Source organism: Pan troglodytes, chromosome 17 (assembly GCF_028858775.2).
Source record: "Pan troglodytes isolate AG18354 chromosome 17, NHGRI_mPanTro3-v2.0_pri, whole genome shotgun sequence".
Lineage (NCBI taxonomy): Eukaryota > Metazoa > Chordata > Mammalia > Primates > Hominidae > Pan > Pan troglodytes.
In genome coordinates, this window is record NC_072415.2 from 17,873,228 (window position 1) to 17,894,650 (window position 21,423).

The 21,423-nt window shown below is 37.9% G+C and overlaps 1 protein-coding gene across 25 annotated transcripts in view; it reads right to left on the reverse strand.

Moving 5' to 3' along the window:
• CEP192 (centrosomal protein 192) overlaps window positions 1-21,423 on the reverse strand; it is a 133,506-nt gene that overhangs the window by 89,555 nt on the left and 22,528 nt on the right. For 21 of the 25 annotated variants that reach the window (XR_010152010.1, XM_063795899.1, XM_063795898.1 and 18 more), the window contains 6 exons: window positions 19,809-19,929; window positions 17,921-18,069; window positions 16,640-16,775; window positions 16,050-16,174; window positions 5,199-5,538; window positions 4,593-4,736 (listed from right to left, as the gene is read on the reverse strand). Coding sequence is in view for 24 of the 25 variants with exons in the window: in XM_063795899.1 (XP_063651969.1) it covers window positions 4,593-4,736; window positions 5,199-5,538; window positions 16,050-16,174; window positions 16,640-16,775; window positions 17,921-18,069; window positions 19,809-19,929 (1,015 nt within the window). In the remaining variant the exon portion in view is untranslated. The remainder of the gene's footprint in view (window positions 1-4,592; window positions 4,737-5,198; window positions 5,539-16,049; window positions 16,175-16,639; window positions 16,776-17,920; window positions 18,070-19,808; window positions 19,930-21,423) is intronic. The other 4 variants (XM_063795911.1, XM_063795913.1, XM_063795910.1 and 1 more) reach the window with 1 other exon arrangement.

Consider the following 21,423-nt stretch of genomic DNA (forward strand, 5'->3'; position numbering starts at 1 on the left):
TTCCCATGCTATTCTCATGATAGTGAATAAGTCTCACGAGATCTGATGGGTTTATCAGAGGTTTCCACTTTTGCTTCTTCCTCATTTTTTCTCTTGCTGCCGCCATGTAAGAAGTGCCTTTTGCCTCCCACCATGATTCTGAGGCTTCCCTAGCCACGTGGAACTGTAAGTCCAAGTAAACCTCTTTTTGTTCCCAGTTTCGGGTATGTCTTTATCAGCAGCATAAAAACAAACTAATACAGAAGGTAACCCAAAAGAAACTTAATTTACTTTGAGGAGTTAAATATCACCTGGTTTTTAAATAATTGACTGAACAGCTCAAAATAGGATTTATTATATTCCTAAATGCTTTTTCTCTGAACTATAAGGGATTCTTCAAAGAAACATCTATATTAACACTGTTATCTTGTCTACTCATCAGAAATCAATCACAGCCAATAAGAAAGCAGAACTTCACTTTTTATGAGAATCTATGCCAATTCTTTGGCATACCTAAAACAACAATCCTCTTGTACTGAATGCTTCTGAGGCCAAACGTGGAAGCAGCCCATTTGTGTTTCCCCCACTGTCAAACTCTCAGGTCATAAGCGGCAGCAACGCAGCACCTTGAATAGATGGAGCTGAGCTATCGGCAAGGAGGAAGGCAGGCATGGGGAAGAAGAGGAGGAAGGCTTTTTTTTTTTTTTTTTTTTTTTTGAGACAGAGTTTCGCTCTGTCGCCTAGTCTGGAGGGCAGTGGCGCAATCTCAGCTCACTGCAAGCTCTGCCTTCTGGGTTCACGCCATTCTCCTGCCTCAGCCCCCTCCTGAGTAGCTGGGACTACAGGTGCCCACCACCACACCCAGCTAATTTTTTGTATTTTTTTTTTTTTTTTAGTAGAGACAGGGTTTCACCATGTTAGCCAGGATGGTCTCGATCTCCTGACCTGGTGATCCACCCACCTTGGCCTCCCAAAGTGCTGGGATTACAGGCGTAAGCCACTGCGCCCGGCCGAGGCAGGCTCTCTTAAGGAACTGTTCTGAATAAAGTTTATAAGTAGGCAAATTTTCATTTAAAATGACTTGGACGTTACAAGATTACACCCTTTTTTCCAACCTTCCTTTTCTGAATATCTCCTTTTATTACATTTTTAAAGCTCCTTTCTCCTTTTCAGTAAAAAGGCTCCCATTTCATTAATGCTACCTCCACCCCTATTTCCCTGGATCTAGTCCATCCTTCCCAGCAGCCATGAGGTTTTCTGTCCACCAACCTTTTTAATAGCTTTCCATCTCCCCGTTTCCCTTTCCTCCCCACCCATGCTAGTCATCCTTTCCAACCAGACTAGTATTCATTCCCTAAGCACAAGGATGGTTTCATTCAATCTTTCCATTATCATTTTTTATTTTTTAATAGTAATACATCTAATAATTCAAATTTAAAAGGTGTATTTATGACACCACAATAAAGAGCTTTTCAAAGTTAACCAAAGACTTACAAGGGTATATACTGAAAACTATCTCCCCATCCCTGACCCTAGTTTCCCACACCCCCAGAAGCAACCAATAGCTAAAATATTTCTGAAATGTCTATCTGAATTTTTGATTTCTGAGTTCAAGTAACTAGACATTCCTGTAGTCAGTATCTTGTTTTATCTTTCCATTGTATGTATTTACAAATATCTGTATGTACATCCTCCCCTCTCCTACCTTTCTACACAAATGTTAGAATACTTTATGTGCTTTGAGGTGGACTTTATCTTTAATTTATTCCAGTGATCATTCCATTTGAGTAACTAAAGAGCTCCTTTACCATTCTGTATAGCCACAGGGTACCTCCTTGTATGGATGCACCTTAATTTATACCCTATTTTGTCCATCTACATTGCTTCTAATGTTGTTATCACAGACAATGCTGCAAGTAATGAGCCTGCACATACACCATGTATCATTTATGCAAGTGTATCTGAAGAATACATTCCCAGAAGCAGAACTGTTCGGTTACAGGATAGTACATGCGTAACTTTGCTAGAGGCTGCAATGTCATTATAGGTAGATGCTGTGCCAAGAATGGACTAGCATACCTGTGTCCCTCACGTCTTTGCTAAGACAGTTTTATCACCAAACTTTTGGATCACTACCAAGGAAATAACTGAAAAATACTATGACTGGGTGGATTTACACTGCATTTCTTTCCATGATTAAAAATGAACATTTTTTGTTGTACATTTAACGATCGTTTTTATTTCTTTTTCTATAAATTGTTTCCAATTTTGGGGTAGTTGGTCTTTTTCTTATTGTTTATTGGAACTGTTTATATATTAGGGGAATGGGCTTTAAACCTGTAATATGAATTGCAAATCTTTTATTCTCAGTTTGCTAATTTTTAAAAACTTTTTACGATAGAGAGGTGAAGTGTACAGCTCAAGGAATTTTCACAATCTGAACACATCTGCATAGCCAACAGCACAGATTAAGAAGCATAATACTGCCAGTACCCAAACCACCCGAGCCTGCTTCCCATGCTACCTGCCCATCCACATGTAGCCACTGCCCTGTGGCTGGCTCTGCAGGAGTGCACTGCCCAGCTGTATACAAATAGAACTACAGAGTGTGTGTTCTTAGTCAGCTTTACGTCATTCCACATGTTCCTGAGATTCATCCATGTTGTTGCATGTAACTTCACATCACTCATTCTCATTGCAACCTAATATTCCAGGGTATGAATAAACATAATCCATTCTATGGCTGAGGGAGGGGAGGGTGATTCTGCAGTGACTTGGAAACTTCCACTGCTAATGGGAATTTGAGAATTTGGGGCTGATACAACTAGTGCTGCTATAAACATTTTAGTATGTCTTTTGGTGAATACATACGCCCTATTCTGCTGCATATGTACTCAGGTGTAGAATTATTAGGTCATTAAGTATGAAGTTCATAAAGTTCACCCTTACAAGACACTGCCAAACAGGTTTCCAAAATGGCTGTACCAATTTACACTCCCACCAGCAACACATGAGAATTCCATGATCTTTTAAGTGATAAATATCCACCATTCGGTCTGCATCATCATTTTTAGATCAAGATATCATTGAGCAAGTCCTAACCGCAACTCAGCTTCACACTTCTGACCCCTATTTCCACTAATGACTACTTCTGCCTCAAACCACAATCACCCAGAATCTACACTTTCTTCTGACTCCCCGCCTCAGGTAATGGTATCGCTATTGCCCCAAGTAACTCAGACCGCAGACCCTCCTCTCTTCCTGCCTCTCTACTATCCCCTGAAATCCAGCCATCAAATCCTAACCATTTTACTTCTACGTCTTTCACTAGCTACTCTCTTCATTTTCACTGGGACATCTAGATTTCTACAACATCCTAAGAACCATCCCAAACAACCCTAACTACCAGGAGAAGACTCACCAAGCAAGTTCCACAAGCAACGAGTCCTGACGCTTTCCAGACAAGCCTCAATCTTGGGCATGGTGGTCAAAACTCAATCCACTCCCTGGCCCTAATGACCTCTCCAGCTCCACCTCCTAGCCTCCGGCCACTCTCCCTTTATCCTGCCATAAAGGCTGGCCACACTGGACCATGCACCTTCTCAAACATGCCCAGACTTCACCATCTCATTCCTTTCCAACTGGGCTTTCTCTCCATTTGAAATTTCTCATGCCCCCAAAGGATTACCTGTGAAAACTCTACCTCAAAAGTGGCTTCCTATGTGAAATTCTTTTGCTACCTACTCGTGCAACATTTGTTTCTTCTCTAAATATCAGTGCTTTTGGTTTGAGTTTCTCATGATGCCGATGACTGTGTACTGCATTCTTGTCTCATCATTCTGGGCTGATAAACAGTTTCTTAAGGACTGGCATACTACCTAATTTATTGCTGTAATTCCACATTACGAGACTTTCTTAAAGAAGCTTAGCACAAGCAGTAGATGGGATAACTTCTTCCTCTGGCGCAAGCCTATTAACAATAAGGCCAGGCTTGACAGGCCCCTGAGCAGCGTGGCTCCTTCCAGTTACAGAAGAGCTCAGCCCTGAGGGTTGCAGCATAGCATCTTCACAGTCTCCAGCTCAAAATCTCGTGACCTGGCATTGTGTAGACCTAAACCAGTTTCTATATTCACTGTTGGGGATGATGCTAATCAACAACCTAACTGTTTCTTTTCACGCTTTTATCCCTTGAGATTTCATTATATTTTTGGTTACTTTTCTTCCATCATTTCTACCACACTTTCTACCTTTCATGGACTGGTTTTTGTAACTGCTGATTTATCAGGACATTTCCTTTGCTCAGGTCAGAAATTTTAAAGGGACAAGCAAAACCTAAAGTCCCTTCCAGCCCTGCAATACTATGGGGTCTACACGGTAGTACACGAATGCTATTCTCACTCATTGGCTTTGCTTAAGGAAATGGCTTGGCTCATTCTACAATGATTAAGACTGGCTAACTAAAACCTTGGGTCCTATAAAAACAAGTGAAGTGCTTCCAGAATACAGTGATAGTCCAGAAGGGATCTGATGTGGCTGACCAACATATACACAGTAATCTTAGAAAGATCAGAAACAGTGAAAATGTTATAATAAATGTTTATCCATATACTTACAACCAGATCTGAAGTCTTCATTCATCTCATCACTTAGAGACATATTTAAATTTTGTTTGCTATTAAAAGATGTGTAATAGGCAAGGTCTGTGACCCACCTACCCTCTTCATTTTGATAGACCACACTCTGTGGGAGATCTGTTTCTAAAAAATAAAATTCCCAAAATATCAAATGACACATGTAACAACTAAAATGACAAAACATTCTCAATTTTTTTTTAATTTAGATGACTACCTTAGTTATCAACAGTACTGAAGTTTGCCAAAGCTAGTTAGAAAAAGGAAAACCCATTTCCCCAAAAGAAAAGTATCTCTTTGATAGAAAGCAAGCCAGGCTTACTCACAAAAAAGTCTATAATGGAGAATGAGGAATAAAGAAAGAATGCTAAGAGTTAGCTAGAAAGGTACATTTTCACTAGATCTGTGAGAAAAGATACCATTTCTGAGCAATCCTCCCTGTACAAGTAGATTTAAAATTTTGTTTAAACTATAAAACACTAAAATATTTCAACAGGAAAGACTGGCACATTTCACATGAAAATATGTCCTATTCAAAATGTACGAACATCTATTTCTTTCACTCTATTTTTTAAAAAGTCCACTTACTGTCTTTATTCTTTTCGATGGACTCGTGACATTCACATGTTCGCCTTTCACAAGTTGGTGACCAAATGGCATCAGTGAAATTAATTCCACTGTCACTAATGGGCTTCAAAGAGGCTACATCCACATTTTCTTGAATGGACACCGTAGGAGTCTCAGTGTCTAAACATCCATCCATGTGCAAAACTGTCTTATTTTGATGAGGACACTCTGCCCCCTGTTTTACAGGGTCAGTCAGGTCAAAACCACCTCTATTGGCATTTGCATCATGAAAATTATCAGAGTTAAGTTTCACATCAATAGCCCTGAGGGTCTTCACCAGAACATCTTTACTTGCACATTCCTTTAAAACAAAAAATCAAATGTTTAAACAGAGCAACAGTAAGTCTTGTTTTTTATAACTTATTTTAAAATTTATGGGAAAAATTATATAGTTGATATAAAATGTTTATTATATGAAAGAAGAGAACACACAGTATTCGCTGTATTCTAGACTATATGTGAATATATGAACCAATGATAAGCAACTTACCAAAACCAGACTTTGTGATGTGGTCATAGGAAACACATCAAGAGATTTACATACCAAAAGTGGGCTCTATGTGTGCATTACATTACAGGATGATAGAAATGTTGTCAGCCCAACTTTTATCATTACCAATAAAAGTCTCCACAAACATGGTAAGCCTATTAGTGTGACTAGCCTCATAAAATTAATATGGATAAACAGCCCTAGATATTAATATCTTTTAATAGGAATAAGGCAGTTTATACTACAAATGGCCCTGGCCAGTCCAGTAAAATTTGTATCAGACACAGCAAATTAATCCAGTGCCTTCAAACTATGCTCTCCAAAACATTTTTCCAAGTGGCACTTCTTATTCCTTCCTAAAATAACAACTGCTGAAAAGGGGCTCAAGTGTCTTCAGTACTGTTCGTGGACATTTGGCTGCCACCATGGTATCACATGCCAATGAAACTTATTAACAGCAGTCCTTTCTGCTATAGTAAGACAAGCAATAAGAACAACCTGGTAAGGCACAGTTTCTGAAAGTTACAACACTAAAAGGAGGTCGTTCTAAATAAATGATAACTTTCGAATAAGAAAGACATAGGTTCAAATCCTAGTGCCACCATTTATTAACTGGGTGCTTTGCCAACATTATTATATAAAAATAAACATCAAGGCCAGGCGCGGTAGCTCACACCTGTAATCCCAGCACTTTGGGAGGCCGAGGCGGACGGATCACCTGAGGTCAGGGGTTCGAGACCAGCCTGGCCAACATGGGGAAACCCCATCTCTACTAAAAATACAAAAATTAGCCGGGCGTGGTGGCGGGCACCTGTAATCCCAGCTACTCGGGAGGCTGAGGCAAGAGAATCACTTGAACCTGGGAGGCGGAGGTTGCAGTGAGCCAAGAACCCGCCATTGCACTCCAGCCTGGGGGACAAGAGTGAGACTTCGTCTCAAAAATAAATAAATAAAATAAATAAACAAACATCAAAATAAATTCCAGATGACTTAAAGATTTAGATATAAGAGTACTAGGAAAAAATACAGATGATTGTCTTATATTCTTCAGTGGATAACATCTTCTAAGTGTAACACTCTGATGTCTTGAATTGTTTCCCCTCAAAAAGATATATCCAAGTCCTAAGCCTGGTAACTATAAGTTGCGATATTATTCTGAAACAAGGTCTTTACGGATGTAATTAACTTAAGGATCTTGAGATAAGACCATCCTGGATTTAGGGACCCTAATCACAATGACCAATGTCTGTATCACAGACAAGAGAAGAAAATTTTAGACAAAGACACAGAGGACAAGGCCACGTGAACACACAGAGAGAGATGTGAGTGCTGCTGCTACAAGCCAAGGAACACCAGGAGCCAGCAGAAGCCGGGAGAACCAGGAAGGATTCTCCTCTAAGAGCCTTAGGAGGGAGAATCACCCTGCTAACACCTTGATTTCAGACTTTTGGCCTCCATAACTGTGAGGAAATAAATTTCTGTTGTTTTAGGCATGCCTGTGGTAATTTGCTCTGGCAACCTAGGAAGCTCATACACACATTAAAGCCTAAAACATATAAAGATCAATATATTTCCATAACATAAAAACCTTACAAAATTAAGTTAAAATACAAATACCCCAATAGAAAAAAAAAATGTCAAATAAAACGAGATAACTGCTTTTCATATACAACACTTGCAAAGATTAAAAAGAAACATAATGTGGAAAACTGGCTGTCTCATCCGTAAAGCAACTTAATCTTGAATAAAGAAGGCAGTTACAACTTCTAGCTTCCAGTTCTGAGTATAAAGGGCTTGGAAGTCGCCACTCCATCCCGACAACAAGTAAAAAGATGAACAAACTGACAAATCAACAACTCTTCTTAGATCCCTAAGAGAAGGTAACAGGATAAACTGGGGCCTCTAAAACTGGAGAGACAGGCAAATACAGAGAATCCTAACATACCAGGGGATATACTCCCAAGCAGAAACCTCCACAGTAACCAGCAGAGAAGGAATACCTGACATGTAACTGGTGAATTGCTGCAGGCTCAGTGTGGAAAAGTCTGAGAGTTAAAAACTCCAGAGGATCCAGTCATAGGTGGGCCCCATGCTTTTGTGAGTTTTACTTGCAGCACAACCAAGTTCTCACAGCAAATAATGGAGAAAAATCCCCTTGGGCTTCCACTATGGGGAGGAGAAAGGGGTAATTTTGAAATATAACAGGGCACTTTGTTCTTAGAAAAAACAAGAACAAACCTCAAGAAAAGCTAACCTGCTGGGGTTTTATCTGAGCCTAAGTAGCCTGGGGAAGTTAAATACCCAACTCCAGCTCCCTCTAGCCACCCTGTCCATCCTAAGGGGAGGAAAAAACTGAGAAACACTTGTGGAGTGCACAGTCTAAAGACACAGGCTCACTTAAAGACTGAGACTGAATCACAGCATTATGGAATGCTTTCCCTCCCCAACACCTTACCACAACATAATGAAAGGCCTATTTACAGTAGTTCTTTTACTTGGTACATCACGTCCAGCTAACAAGAAAAAATTAAAAGGCATACTAAAAGGCAAAAAAAAACAGTTTGAAGAGACAAGGCAAGCATCAGAACCAGCAGAACCAGATATGGCAGGGATGTTGGTATACTCAGGCCAGAAATCAAAAACAATTATGATGAATATTCTAAGGGCTCTAATGGATACAGCAGACAACATGAAAGAACAGAGTGGCAATGTAAACAGAGAAATGGAACTTATGAGAAAGAATCAGAAAGAAATGCCAGAGGTCAAAAACTGTAACACGTGAGGAATGTCTATGCTGGGCTCATTGGTAGACTGGACACAGCACAGGAAAGATACTCTGAGCTCCAGGATATGCCAATGGACTTCTAAAACTGAATGCAAAGACAACAATGAATGAAAAAAACAATCTCAAAAAACTGCAGGACAACTACAAAATGTATAACATACGCATAACAGAGACATCAAAAAGAGAAGACAAACAGAAAGCAACAGAATATTTGCAACAATAATGACTGAGAATTTCCCCAAACTAATTCAGACAACAAGCCACATACCGGGAAGCTCACAGAACTCCAAACAAGATAAAGGCATACTGCAATAGGGCTGTACTTGGAAAAAAATAAATAAAAACCAAAACCAATACTTCACCTAAGCATATCATTTCAAACTACAGAAAATCAAAGATAAAGAAAAAATCCTAAAGAAACCAGAGAGGAAAAAAATCACCTTACTCACAGAGAACAAAGAGCGACATTTGGCATCTCCTCAGAAACCATGCCAAGCAAGAAGGCAGTGAAGTAAACTACTTTAAAGAGTTGAAAGAAAGAAACCATCAATTTCTAATTCTGTACCCTGAGAAATTATCCTTCAAACATGAAAGGGAAATACTTTCTCAGACAAGCAAAAATTGAAGGCATTTGTTGCCAGCAGACCTGCCTTGCAAGAAATTTTTTAAAAAGTTATTTTGAGAGAAGAAAAATATATAGGTCAGAATCTTAAATCTACAAAGAAAGGAAGAGCATCAAAGACAGAATAAGTAAAGGTAAAACAAACATTTTATTTTTCAAATTTTTAACTGGTCTAATAACAATTGTTCAGAAAAATAATGGCAACAATGTATTCAATTATGTATGCTTACGTGTATGTATGAGCATACATAGGTGAGGGTGTGTGTCTATATACAGACACACATATATGCTTATATATACTTATATGTAAGTGAAATGAATGATAGCAATGATACAAGGAATGGGAGGGAGGAATTAGGAATATTTTGTTATTATCATTACTCAAACTACCTGTTAAGCAGTATAATGTTATCTGAAAGTGAATATGGATTAATTTTAAATATATACTGCAAACTCTAGAGCAACCACTAAAAAAAGTGGGACAAAAAAGAATTATATCTGATATGCTAACGAAGAGAAAATGGAATCATATAAAATGCTGAATTAAGACCACAAAGAGACCAGGCACAGTGGCTGGCCCCTGTAATCCCAGCACTTCAGGAGGCCAAGGTGGGAGAATCACTTGAGGCCAGGAGCTCAAGACCAGACTGGGCAACATAGCAAGACCCTAGCTCTACAAAGAATTTAAAAGTTAGCCAGGTGTAGTGACATGTGCCTGTTGTCCCAACTACTCAGAAGGCTGAGGCAGGAGGATCTCTTGAGCTTAGCAGTTCGAGGCTGTAGTGAGCTATAATCCTGCCACTGCACTCCATTCTGGGCAACATAGAGACCCTGTCTCAAAATAGTGATAATAATAATAATAATATTCTTAAAATAAAACCACAAAGAGAAGAATAAGACTGAAAGAAAAAAATAGGGGAAAAAAACAAGAACAACATGGCAGACATTAATCCAACTATATCAATTAATCACTTTCAAAGTCAATGGTCTAAATACACCAACTGGCTGGGTGCGGTGGGTCACGCCTGTAATTCCAGCACTTTGGGAGGCCAAGGCGGGTGGATCACTTGAGGTCAGGAGTTCGAGACCAGCCTGGCCAATGTGGTGAAACTCCATCTCTACTAAAAATACAAAAAAATTAGCCAGGTGGGGTGGCGCACAATTGTAATCCCAGCTACTTGGGAGGCTGAGGCAGGAGAATTGCTTGAACTCAGGAGGTGGAGGTCGCAGATAGCTGAGATCGCACCACTGCACTAGAGCCTGGGCAACAGAGCGAGACTCGGTCTCAAAAAAATAAATGAATAAAAATAAATAGGCCAGGCACGGTGGCTCATGCCTGTAATCCCAGCACTTTGGGAGGCCAAGGCAGGTGGATCATGAGGTCAGGAGATCAAGACCATCCTGGCCAACATGGTGAAACCCCGTCTCCACTAAAAATACAAAAACTAGTTGGGCGTGGTGGTGCATGCCTGTAATTCTAGCTACTCGGGAGGCTGGGGCAGGAGAATCAATTGAACCAGGGAGTCAGAGGTTGCAGTGAGCCGAGATTGCACCACTGCATTCCAGCCTGGCAACAGAGCAAGACTCCACCTCAAAAAATAAATAAATAAATAAACAAACAAACACACCAACTGAAAGAGATTTTCAGAGGAGAATCAAAAAACAAGACCTAAGTATATGACGTCTACAAGAAACCAACATGTAGATTAAAAGTAAATGGATGGAGAAAGATATACCATTAAAACACTAATCAAAAGAAAGCAGGAATAGCTATATTACTTTCAGACAGAGCAGACTTCAAAGTAGGGAAAGTTATCAGAGATAAGGCAGGGTACTACATAATGATATAGAGGAATCAATTCTCTAGGAAGACATGACCATCCTTAACGTGTATACACCTTACAAGAGAGCATCAAAATACAGGTAGTAAAAACTAATAGAACTACAAAGAGAAATAGATGAACCAACTATCATAACTGGTGACCTCAACACTCCTCTATCAGAAACAGATCCAGCGAGAAGAAATTCAATAACAACACAGTTGAACTCAACACTAACTATCAACTAGATATAATGGACATCTATGGAATACTTCACCCAAAAACTGCAGAATACACATTCTTCTTACCAGAAAAAAACTCACGAAATAGATATACAATTTGAGTAGGCCCCTATCTGATAAAGAAATTAAGGCAATAATGAATAACCTTCCAAAATAGAATGCACCATGCCCAGATAGGTTCAACAGTGAATTCCACCAAACAATTAAGGAAAACATTATACTAATTCTCTACAACCTTTTTCAGAAAATAGCAGAGGGAATACTTACTAACAGATTCTATGGAGTCAGCATCAACCTAATACCCAAACTAAAGACATCACAAAAAAATAAAACTACTGACCAATTTCTCCCATAAACACAGATTCAAAGCTCCTCTACAAAATATTAGAAAATCAAATCAAATATTATATAAAAAGAATTATACATCATAACCAAGGAGATCCCAGGTATGCAAGCCTGGTTCAACAATCAAAAATCAATTTACAGACTACAAAAAAAACAAAATCATGTGATCATATCAATAGCTGCAAAAAAAAAAAAAAATTGACAAAAATCTAACACCCATTCATGATAAAAATTCCCAGTAAACTAGAGAGAGAAACATTCTCAACTTGATAAAAATAAAATAAGTTTAAAAACCTTAAAAAAAACCTATAGCTAGCATCATACTTAATAGTAAGAAGCTAGAAGCCTTTCCACTAAGATCAGAAATAAGGCAAAGATGTCTCCTCTCACCATTACTTTTCAACATCATACTATAAGTCCTAGCTAATGCAATTAAGACACGAAAAGGAAATAAAGTGTATATAGATTGGGAGGAAATAAAAACTGTCTTTAAGTCCTATCTAATGCAATAAGACAAGAAAAGGAAATAAAATGTATACAGATTGGGAAGAAATAAAAACTGTCTTTGTTTGTAGATGACATGATTATCTATGCAGAAAATCCAAAAGAACTGACAAAAAAATTCCTGGAACTAATAAAAGATGACAGCATACATGTTTATTATATAAAAGTTAACTGCTTTCCTATACACTAGCAAAGAACAAGTAGAATTTGAACTTTAAAACAATACTATCTACATTAACACCCCCACATATGAAATAAGTTAGGTATAAATCTAACAAAATATATATAACATCTATGTGCTAAAAAACTACAAAACTCTGAGAAAGAAATAAAAGAAAACCAAATAAATAGAGAGATATTCAATGTTCATGGATAGGAAGACTCAACACTGTCAAAATGTCAGTTCTTCCCAACTTCACCTATACATTCAATTTAATACCAATCAAAATCCCAGCCAAGTTCTGAATTTGGATACTGACAAACTGATTCTAAAGATTACACAGGCTGGGCATGGTGGCTCATGCCTGTAATCCCAGCACTTTGGGAAGCAGAGGCGGGTGGATCGTTTGAAATCAGAAGTTTGAGACCAGTCTGGCCAACATGGTGAAACCTCATCTCTACTAAAAATACAAAAATTAGCTGGGCATGGTGGCATACACTTGTAATCCCAGCTACCTGGCAGGCTGAGGAGAAAGGATCGCTTGAACCCAGAAGGTGGAGGTTGCAGTGAGCCAAAATCATGCTACTGCACTCCAGCCTGGGTGACAGAGAGAGACTCCGTCTCAAACAATAAAAAGAAAAATTAAAAAAAAAAATAAAGTTTACACAAAGAGGCAAAAGACCCAGAATAACCAACTCAATCTTGAAAAATAAGAATAAAGTGAGAAGACACTGTCCAATTTCATTACTTAATAAAGCTGCAGTAATCAAGACAGTGATGTATTGGTGAAAGAACAGACAAACAGATCAGCAGAATAGAGATTCTAAAAACTGACCCACATAACTATAGTCAAACTAATCTTTGACAAAGGAACAATGGCAACACGATGAAGCAAAGATAGTCTTTTCACAAATGGTGCTGGAACAATTGGATATTTATATGCAAAAAAATGAATCTCAGAAAAGACATTACACCTTTCACAAAAATTAACTGAAAATGGATGACAGACCTAAATGTAAAATGCAAAACTATAAAACTCCTAGAAGATAACAATGGAGAAAAATCTAGAAGGTACAAGATCAGCACACAAAAATCAGATGTTTCTAAACACCAGCAATAAACAATCCAAAATGTAAATTAAGAAAGCAATTCCATTTACAATAGCATCTAAAAGACGAAAGTACTTGGGAATAAATCTAATCAAGGAAGTGAAAGACATACTGAAAGCTACAAAACACTGTTTAAAGAAAGAAGACCTAAAGACCTAAACGGACAGACATCCTGTGTCTTCATGAATATGAAGACTTAACACTGCAAAGGTATCAATACTACCCAAAGTGACCTGTAGATTCAACAAAATCCCTCTCAAAATTTCAACAGCCTTTTCTAAAGAAATGGAAAAGCTGATCTTCAAATTCATATGGAACTGCAAAGGGCCTCAGCCAAAAAAATCTTGAAAAAGAAGAATTAAGTTGAAGGATGAAGGACTAACACTTCCCAACGTCCTACAAAGATATAGTGATTAAAGCAGTGTGGTACTGTCAAAAAGACAGACAAATAGACCAATGGGCTAGAGAAGCCAGAAATAAACCCTCACATACATGATAAATTGATTTCTGACAAAAGTGCCAAGACCATTCAATGGAGAAAGAACAGCCTTTTTAATAAATGGTGCCGAGAAAATTTAATATCCACATGCAAAAGAATGATGTTAGTTAGACCCTTACCTAACACTATATATAAAAATAAACTCGAAACAAATCAACAATCGTTTTCTTTTTCCCTTTTTTCTTTTTCTTTCACAAAGTCACAGATTAACAATCTAAATGTAAGAGCTAACTCTATAAAACTCTTAGAATAAAACAGGAAAATCTTCATGACATTGCATTTGACAACAATTTCATAGCTATAACAACAAAAGCACAGGTAGCAATATAAAAATAGATCACACTACATCATAATTTAAAATTTTTGCACATGAAAGGACAATATCAAGAAAGTAAAAGACAACCTACAGAATGGGAGGAAAATTTGCAATTCATACATTTGGTAAGGACTTAATATCCAGATGACATAAAGAACTCTACAATTCAACAATAACAAAAAAACTCAATTAAAAAGTGGGCAAAGGCCTTAAATGAACATTTCCCCAAGGAAGACATACATGAAAAGAAGCACATAAAAAGATGTTCAATATCACTGTCATCAGGGAAATGCAAATCAAAACCACAATGAGATACTACTTCATACTCATTAGGATAACTATAATTTAAAAAGGGAAAAAAAGTAAAGAGTGTTAAATAGGATGCGGAAAAATTGGAATCCTAGTGTTTTGTTGGTGGATGTAAACTGGTGCAGCTGCTGTGAAAAACACTATGGCAGTTCCTCAAAACATTAAACACAGAATTACCATATGACCCAACAATTTCACTCCTACATATATATCCAAACAAACTGAAAGCTAGGACTCGAACAGGTATTTGTATACTGATGTTCACAGCAGCATTACACTCAAAAGCCAAAAGACAGAAACACCCAAGTGTCCACAGAAGGATGAGGGGATAAATAAAATGTGGTATATATAATAGAACATTATTCGGCCATAAGAAAAAATGAAATGTTGATATATGCTACGACATGAACAGACCTTGAAAACATCATGCTTAATAAAATAAGCCAGACACAGAAGGCCAAATATTGCATGATTTCACTTATATGAGGTTACCCAGAGTGGGCAAATTCATAGAGACAGAAAGTAGAATGGTAGCTGCCATGAGTTGGAAGGCAGGAGGGAACTGAGGTTTGTTGTTTAATGGGTAGAGTTTGTTTTACAAGATGAAGAGTCCTGAAGATTGGCTGCACAATGTAAATGTACTTAACATTCTTGAACTGTACACTTAAAAATGATTAAGATAGTAGCTGGGTGTGGTGGCTCACTCCTGTAATCCCAGCAATTTGGGAAGTCAAGGTGGGCAGATCACTTGAGGCCAGGAGTTTGAGACCTGCCTGACAAACATGGTGAAACTCCATCTCTACTAAAAATACAAAAATTAACCAGGTGGTGATGTGCGCCTGTAATCCCAGCTACTTGGGAGGCTGAGACAGGAGAATTGCTTGAACCTGGGAGGCAGAAGTTGCAGTGAGCTGAGATCACGCCACTGCACTCCAGCCTGGGTGACAGAGTGAGACTGTCTCAAAAAGAAAAAAAAAAAAAAGATTAAGATAGTAAATTTTATGTTATATGTATTTTACAAGTTAAAATTTAAATTAAAAATATATTTAACATGTACAAAATAGAGATGCACAGAATAAAGCAAAAAAGCCAGCATTATTTTAATCAATACTGGACAAGTGGGTCTAAGTGAGAAAAAATTAACCTACATGCAAAATTCAAATCACAGTTTCTAAAACTATAATAACACTATTTAAAAAGGGCATAATGAATAGGTATGAGTCAGAAATGACTACCAAGCTTCAGGCACAGGAGAAACGGGGTACTATTAACAAACAGAAAAAACTGAAACAATGAAAAACAAACATGTTTGAGCAAGGTAAAAGATCCGTTTGCTTTTTCATGTAATGACTGGACACTGGGCTAAAGAACTTTCCAAATGACTAATCTAAATGCAAGTCAATAAATATTTAAATGCAAGAAAATGTATATAATTGTATGAAAGATACTTATAAATATATCGAAAAATTATCAGTAGTGAGTTCTTTACTTTTTCTGTATTTTTCAGAAGTCAACAGTTACTGTTTCTTTGAAAAAAACTGATATCATATAAACACAAAAGACCCCTTATTCCTTTTTTTATAGGAAATCTAAGAAAAATGCATAACTTACGCTGTTAAGATCTGGAACAATACCCTTCAAATTTTCTATTTCTTTCTCAGTTCCCCAAGTACCAGAGGAAAATGGTAACATACCATCTGTGTGCCTTCTACTATCTCCAGTACCTATAGAATTACCTGAAAAAATAAAGAAAAATGTTAACGGAGCCACATCAAATCTGAGTAATCTAACATAATAACTGATTCTTGCCAGTCAAATTATTTTATGTAACCCTAATACTTAGCACTCCTATGACAAATTTAGCCATTTTCGTAGAGAGAAAATAAGCAACAGTAAGAGGCAATAATAAACATGATAAACTGCTACCATACCCAAAGAATTCATATTTAATTATCAATGGCTGGATAGAATACAATTATTTGTAATATTCAATCCAAGAAATATATACTACGGTATTTCTAGTAACACTAATTTACTCAGCTATTATTAAAAGCTCTTTTGAAAAGTTTTAGACTGTCTAAAGACCTGAGGGACTAGAAGAGTTAATATATGCTAAATCATACCAGAGAAATATTTTTTTTTAAAAAAAGTAAAGTCAAAACTAGAACTTAAGAACAAAAGAATCATATTTCTATACTTACTAGTCCCAGGTAGATAAATAACTTGGCTTTCCTCAGACTCTTTGTGAGTTGTTTCAGAAGAGTGTGAGTCGAGGGAAATCAGAGAGCTGTTATTTTCTGATTGAAACTTGCAGTTTAAGCTACCGTTTTCATTTGCCTGTTGAAAGAATATCTTAGCTGTATTAATCTTTTAAATTAAAATGAAATATTTTGAGGGAGAAAATGTGGCTTTACTGAAGGATGCCAGAAAATAAGTGTAGAAGGAATTAGAAAAATCGCCATTGTCACCACGAGAGTAATCAATATTTCCAAGAGTCAGCGGCAAGGACACTGAAACCAGCAGTGAAGAGTTGCCAGGGAATAAGATGATCAAAGGGCTGATATCTCATCCCACAGATGACTTATTAATAACGAAGGGGAAAAGCTACCTTCACAAGGAGACATCCAGCTGACATCACCTTAGCCAAAATTATCAAAAACAGTATCACCAATTGTGGGAGAGATAAACGTCTCCCGGTGTAGGGCAATGAGAAGTACACAACACTGCCTGGTTTACTATGAATCCACTCATGAGAAACTGTTTAATCTGTATTCTTGCCAAAACATTTAATCTAATCTAGTCAGGAGGGAAAACAGATTATGGTTATTTTTCCCTCCTGACTAGATTACAGTTCACTCTACAAAACAAAGGGCCTAGATTTTACAAAATAGATCACGTCATGAAAGAACTACTCCAAATTAAAAGAGAATAAAGAGACAGGACAACCAAAGGCAAGGTTAATCTTTGATTAAATTGTAGATAAAAAATAGTAAGAATAAAGGATATTCTGGGGATTATTGGGTAAATGTGAACATGGACTGTACAGTAATTTAAATTATTATATCAAAGTTAGGTAACAGAATTGTGGTTATGCAGGAAAATGTCCTTATCTACAAAAGATAAATGCTGAAGTATTTGAGTGAAATGTCATACTCTCTGTGACTTACTTTCAAATGATTCAGAGAAGAAAGTATTTATGGAGAGGGAAAGAAAATGCAAAGGTGGCAAACTTTAGCAATTGGTTAACTGGAGGAAGAGGGTGTAGATGTCCATTGTGTTACTCCTTTAATTTTCTGTAGGTGAGGGAAAGGTACCAAGAAGGAAGAAAGGGTAGGCATTTCTTATCAATTCATACCTCGGAAACACAGAGTCCAAAGAAAAGTCCAAAGTCCAAAGGCTTACATTTCACGTGAACATCCAAGGAGACCAATAGTAATTTTCTAATGTCAAATTTCTGAAAAATCATAAAGACTGGAACACACCTGTCTAAGACCATTTGTAGGTAACTTAAAACCTTTTTCTGGAGGTTCTGGTCCTTCTAGGTCTTCATATATCATTCCTGGAATTGCCAGTTGTTCAAAATAAGCCTCCAAATGATCATCATAAAACATTTCATCATCAATATCATCATCTATTGATAAAATCGAGAAAAAATAGGACATGCTTTAAAGTAGTGACTAAGCAATAATTTGTAATTAAAAAGGCCGATAAGACATAAAAGGCCGATAAACACTAAGATTTTGGTGTTTTTTTTTTGACATGAGAAAACTATTGTAACTTCAGTCAATTATAAGCCATTATGAACATTTTAATACAAGATAAATATTTAACCTCTTTGAGAAGACAGGACAGAAACAGACCCTGGCATGTTATCAAAAGTCAGGATACAATAAATGTGGCATCACAACATCAATGAGAAGAAAGCAGACTTTCCAGAAAATGGTGTGGCAAATGGTTACCTCTTTCAAAAAAGTATAGATGAGCCTATCACAGGAGAAGTAAAAGAAAGAAAGGGAGGAAGGAGGGAGGAGGGAGGGAAGGAGAAAGGCCACTGCAGGGGTTTTCAACACTGTAACACCCAGCTCAGCAAGCACAAAATAAAACATGACCCCTCAGTCAGTCATGGTCTTCTAAGTTGGCAATGTCACTTTAGAGGTCAATTTTGCAATCAACATTAAGAGTCTCAACAACACTCATCACCTATGTTTTAGCAATTCTGTCTACAAGAATCCAGCATACTAAAGCAATCAAAGATTGGATACATTCAGGTCAATGATTATTTATCCACTATTCCAAAATCCAAAAAAGTCTGAAAACTCCTTTGATAGCAAAACCTGCTCTCCATGGATGTGATGCTCACTCCGCTCATCAGCCTGGCTTTCAAAGTCATGCATAATGTGGCCCCAGTCTACTTTTCTGGGCTTATTTACCAATGTGGCCTCCTATAGGTGCTGTAAACTTGCCACACAAAACCCCTGGCTGTTTCCCAAAACACAACCCACGTGCTTACAGCAGGGCCTTTGCTGATGCTGTTCCTGCTTCCTGACATGTCCTCCTCCTCCTCCCATATCTAAGGCCTGGCACAGGCTCTATCCTTTTTCTAGAAAGCTTCAGTACCTGCCTCAATCGGAGTTAATTTCTCACCCCCTATAATTCCCAGGCACATTTGGGGCCTGTTGGGTTTATGAAAACCAATCTGACAATTGGCTCTGCATCTCTTCTCTGCACCTGACTAAGGTGTCCGAGAGCAGAGGCCAAATATTTCATGGTTCCGGCCAGGCGCGATGGCTCACGCCTGTAATCTCAACACTTTGGGAGGCCGAGGTGGGCAGATCACTTTAAGTCAGGAGTTCCAGACCAGCCTGGCCAACATGGTGAAACCCTGTCTCTACTAAAAATCCAAAAATTAGCCAGACATGGTGGTGGGCACCTGTAATCCCAGCTACTCAGGAGGTTGAGGCAGGTGAATCACTTGAACCCAGGAGGCGGAGGTTGTGGTGAGCCGAGATCACACCACTGCACTCCAGCCCAGGTAACAAAGCGAGATTCCATCTCAAAAAAAAAAAAAAAAATTCATGGTTCCCCTAATTTCTAAACACAATGCTATATACCGAAGGGCACCTCCAGGTGACTACTTTGTACCCTAACTATGTTAAACTGAGGATGAGTATAATCATATCAGGATAGATATATAGAAATAAATTCTTCAATTCCATCACTTAATAGAAGTAGCCATTTGAGTGCTGGCAGGTAGGAAGAAAAGGTAAGGACAAAAAACCCAAAAAGTTGGCATCATAACTACTGCAACAAAGAAGAATAAAGTGGAGTGGCAAGGTGAAGACCAGGGAAACACAGGTTACTCTGTAGTACCAGAAGAATCTTCCAAGTTTGTCGGTAACATAAGTTTCTCATTTTCTAATAAGCTAGTGTGGCTTAGGTCACTCTTTAGAGTCTTGTCTTCAAAATGTTTTCCAGCATCAAGCACAGCAATCTATAAGAAACAAAATGGCAAGTAAGAGAAGCACATTCAGGGCTCTGAAGAGCATAGTACAAGGCTACAAAAAGGACCAAGTATGTTCTCAACCTCCACTGTGTTCAGTATCTGTAAATCACAGCTTAGGCAATAAAGGGCTAGCAATTGTACATGTATTAATAACTTCCCTTTCCCCCACGCCACCTCCCTCACCTGACCTGCCCAATAGAACATCCTTAAAACTTAAGGCTTCCCTCAAACTGTGCACATGCTCAGAGAGGCTCGTAATATAGTAAGTACACAAATACATAACTGAACTTGAGCAACACAAGGCTTACGAGAAAGTGAAGATAACAGCAAAGCTAGACCCGGCAGCCTGTATCTAAGGAACTGTTTGCACCATTACATTGGAAAAATCAATTTCTCTGCTCCTCAACCACGGAACATGTAACCCTAAAGGGCACGCAGCCATTTAATGATACTCAAGGCCCAGAATGAAAATGTAACATTTCCCTCTGTGATTATATTTCATATATATTACATATATATATGTAAATAACACCAGCATAGGAATTCTATTGGAAAATGCGCACTGATTTTTAAGACAGAAACATGGAATCTTAATCCAATTTTACATTTAGAGAGTACAGTGCTGAGCTATTCTCACAAATATCTAAGCACCAGGGGCATCAAGGACTACTATAATCTACTGTTATTTAAAATAGATGATCACTTAAAATATGGCAAATGTTAACAGCTGCGCAATATAAGCTCTGAGCTTTGAAAGTTTTTATAATATAAAAATTGGGAAAAAATCTGTATGGGAAAGCACAATATGTAAAACATCCCTGTCTTTTTGGTCATGTTGGCTACTGAGAACACTGTGTACTCTGCCATGCTTGGTCCCTGGAAAATGTCTCCATTCTGATAAAGTGGCATAGCTCCACAGATGAGATGAGACCTACACGTAGTAGCAGCTCCCTTCAGTCTGTTTTCTAACACATTTATTTTCCCCTATTCTCATTTCTTCCTCTTTTTAATCAAGCATCTCATGTTTCTATACTTTTGTTGCTTTCCAGTTTTAAGGTCCCTTATATTATTAATTTCAAAAATTAATTAATTTCAACTTCACTACACCTAACTTCCTCTAAAAAGCATCTCTCGCACTTGAAACTTACTAGGGGTCACATACAGGGTGAGTGCATAGGGCAGGGTCAACAAACATTTTGTGTAAGGGCCAGATAATAAATACTTCAGGCTTTATGAGCAGTACAATCTCTGTCACAACTTCTCAATTCTGCTGTTGTAGCACAAATAACAGCCATAAACAAAACATACACAAATGGGCACAACTGTATTCCAATAAAACTTTACAAAAACAGCCAGCAGACTGGATGCAGGCCATAAGCTATGGTTTGCCAATCGCTGGCACAGGGAAATAACTTACTTTAGACCCTTTTGCATTCATTCTATAAAAATAAACTTTACACCTCTTACAAAAGGTGTACCTCC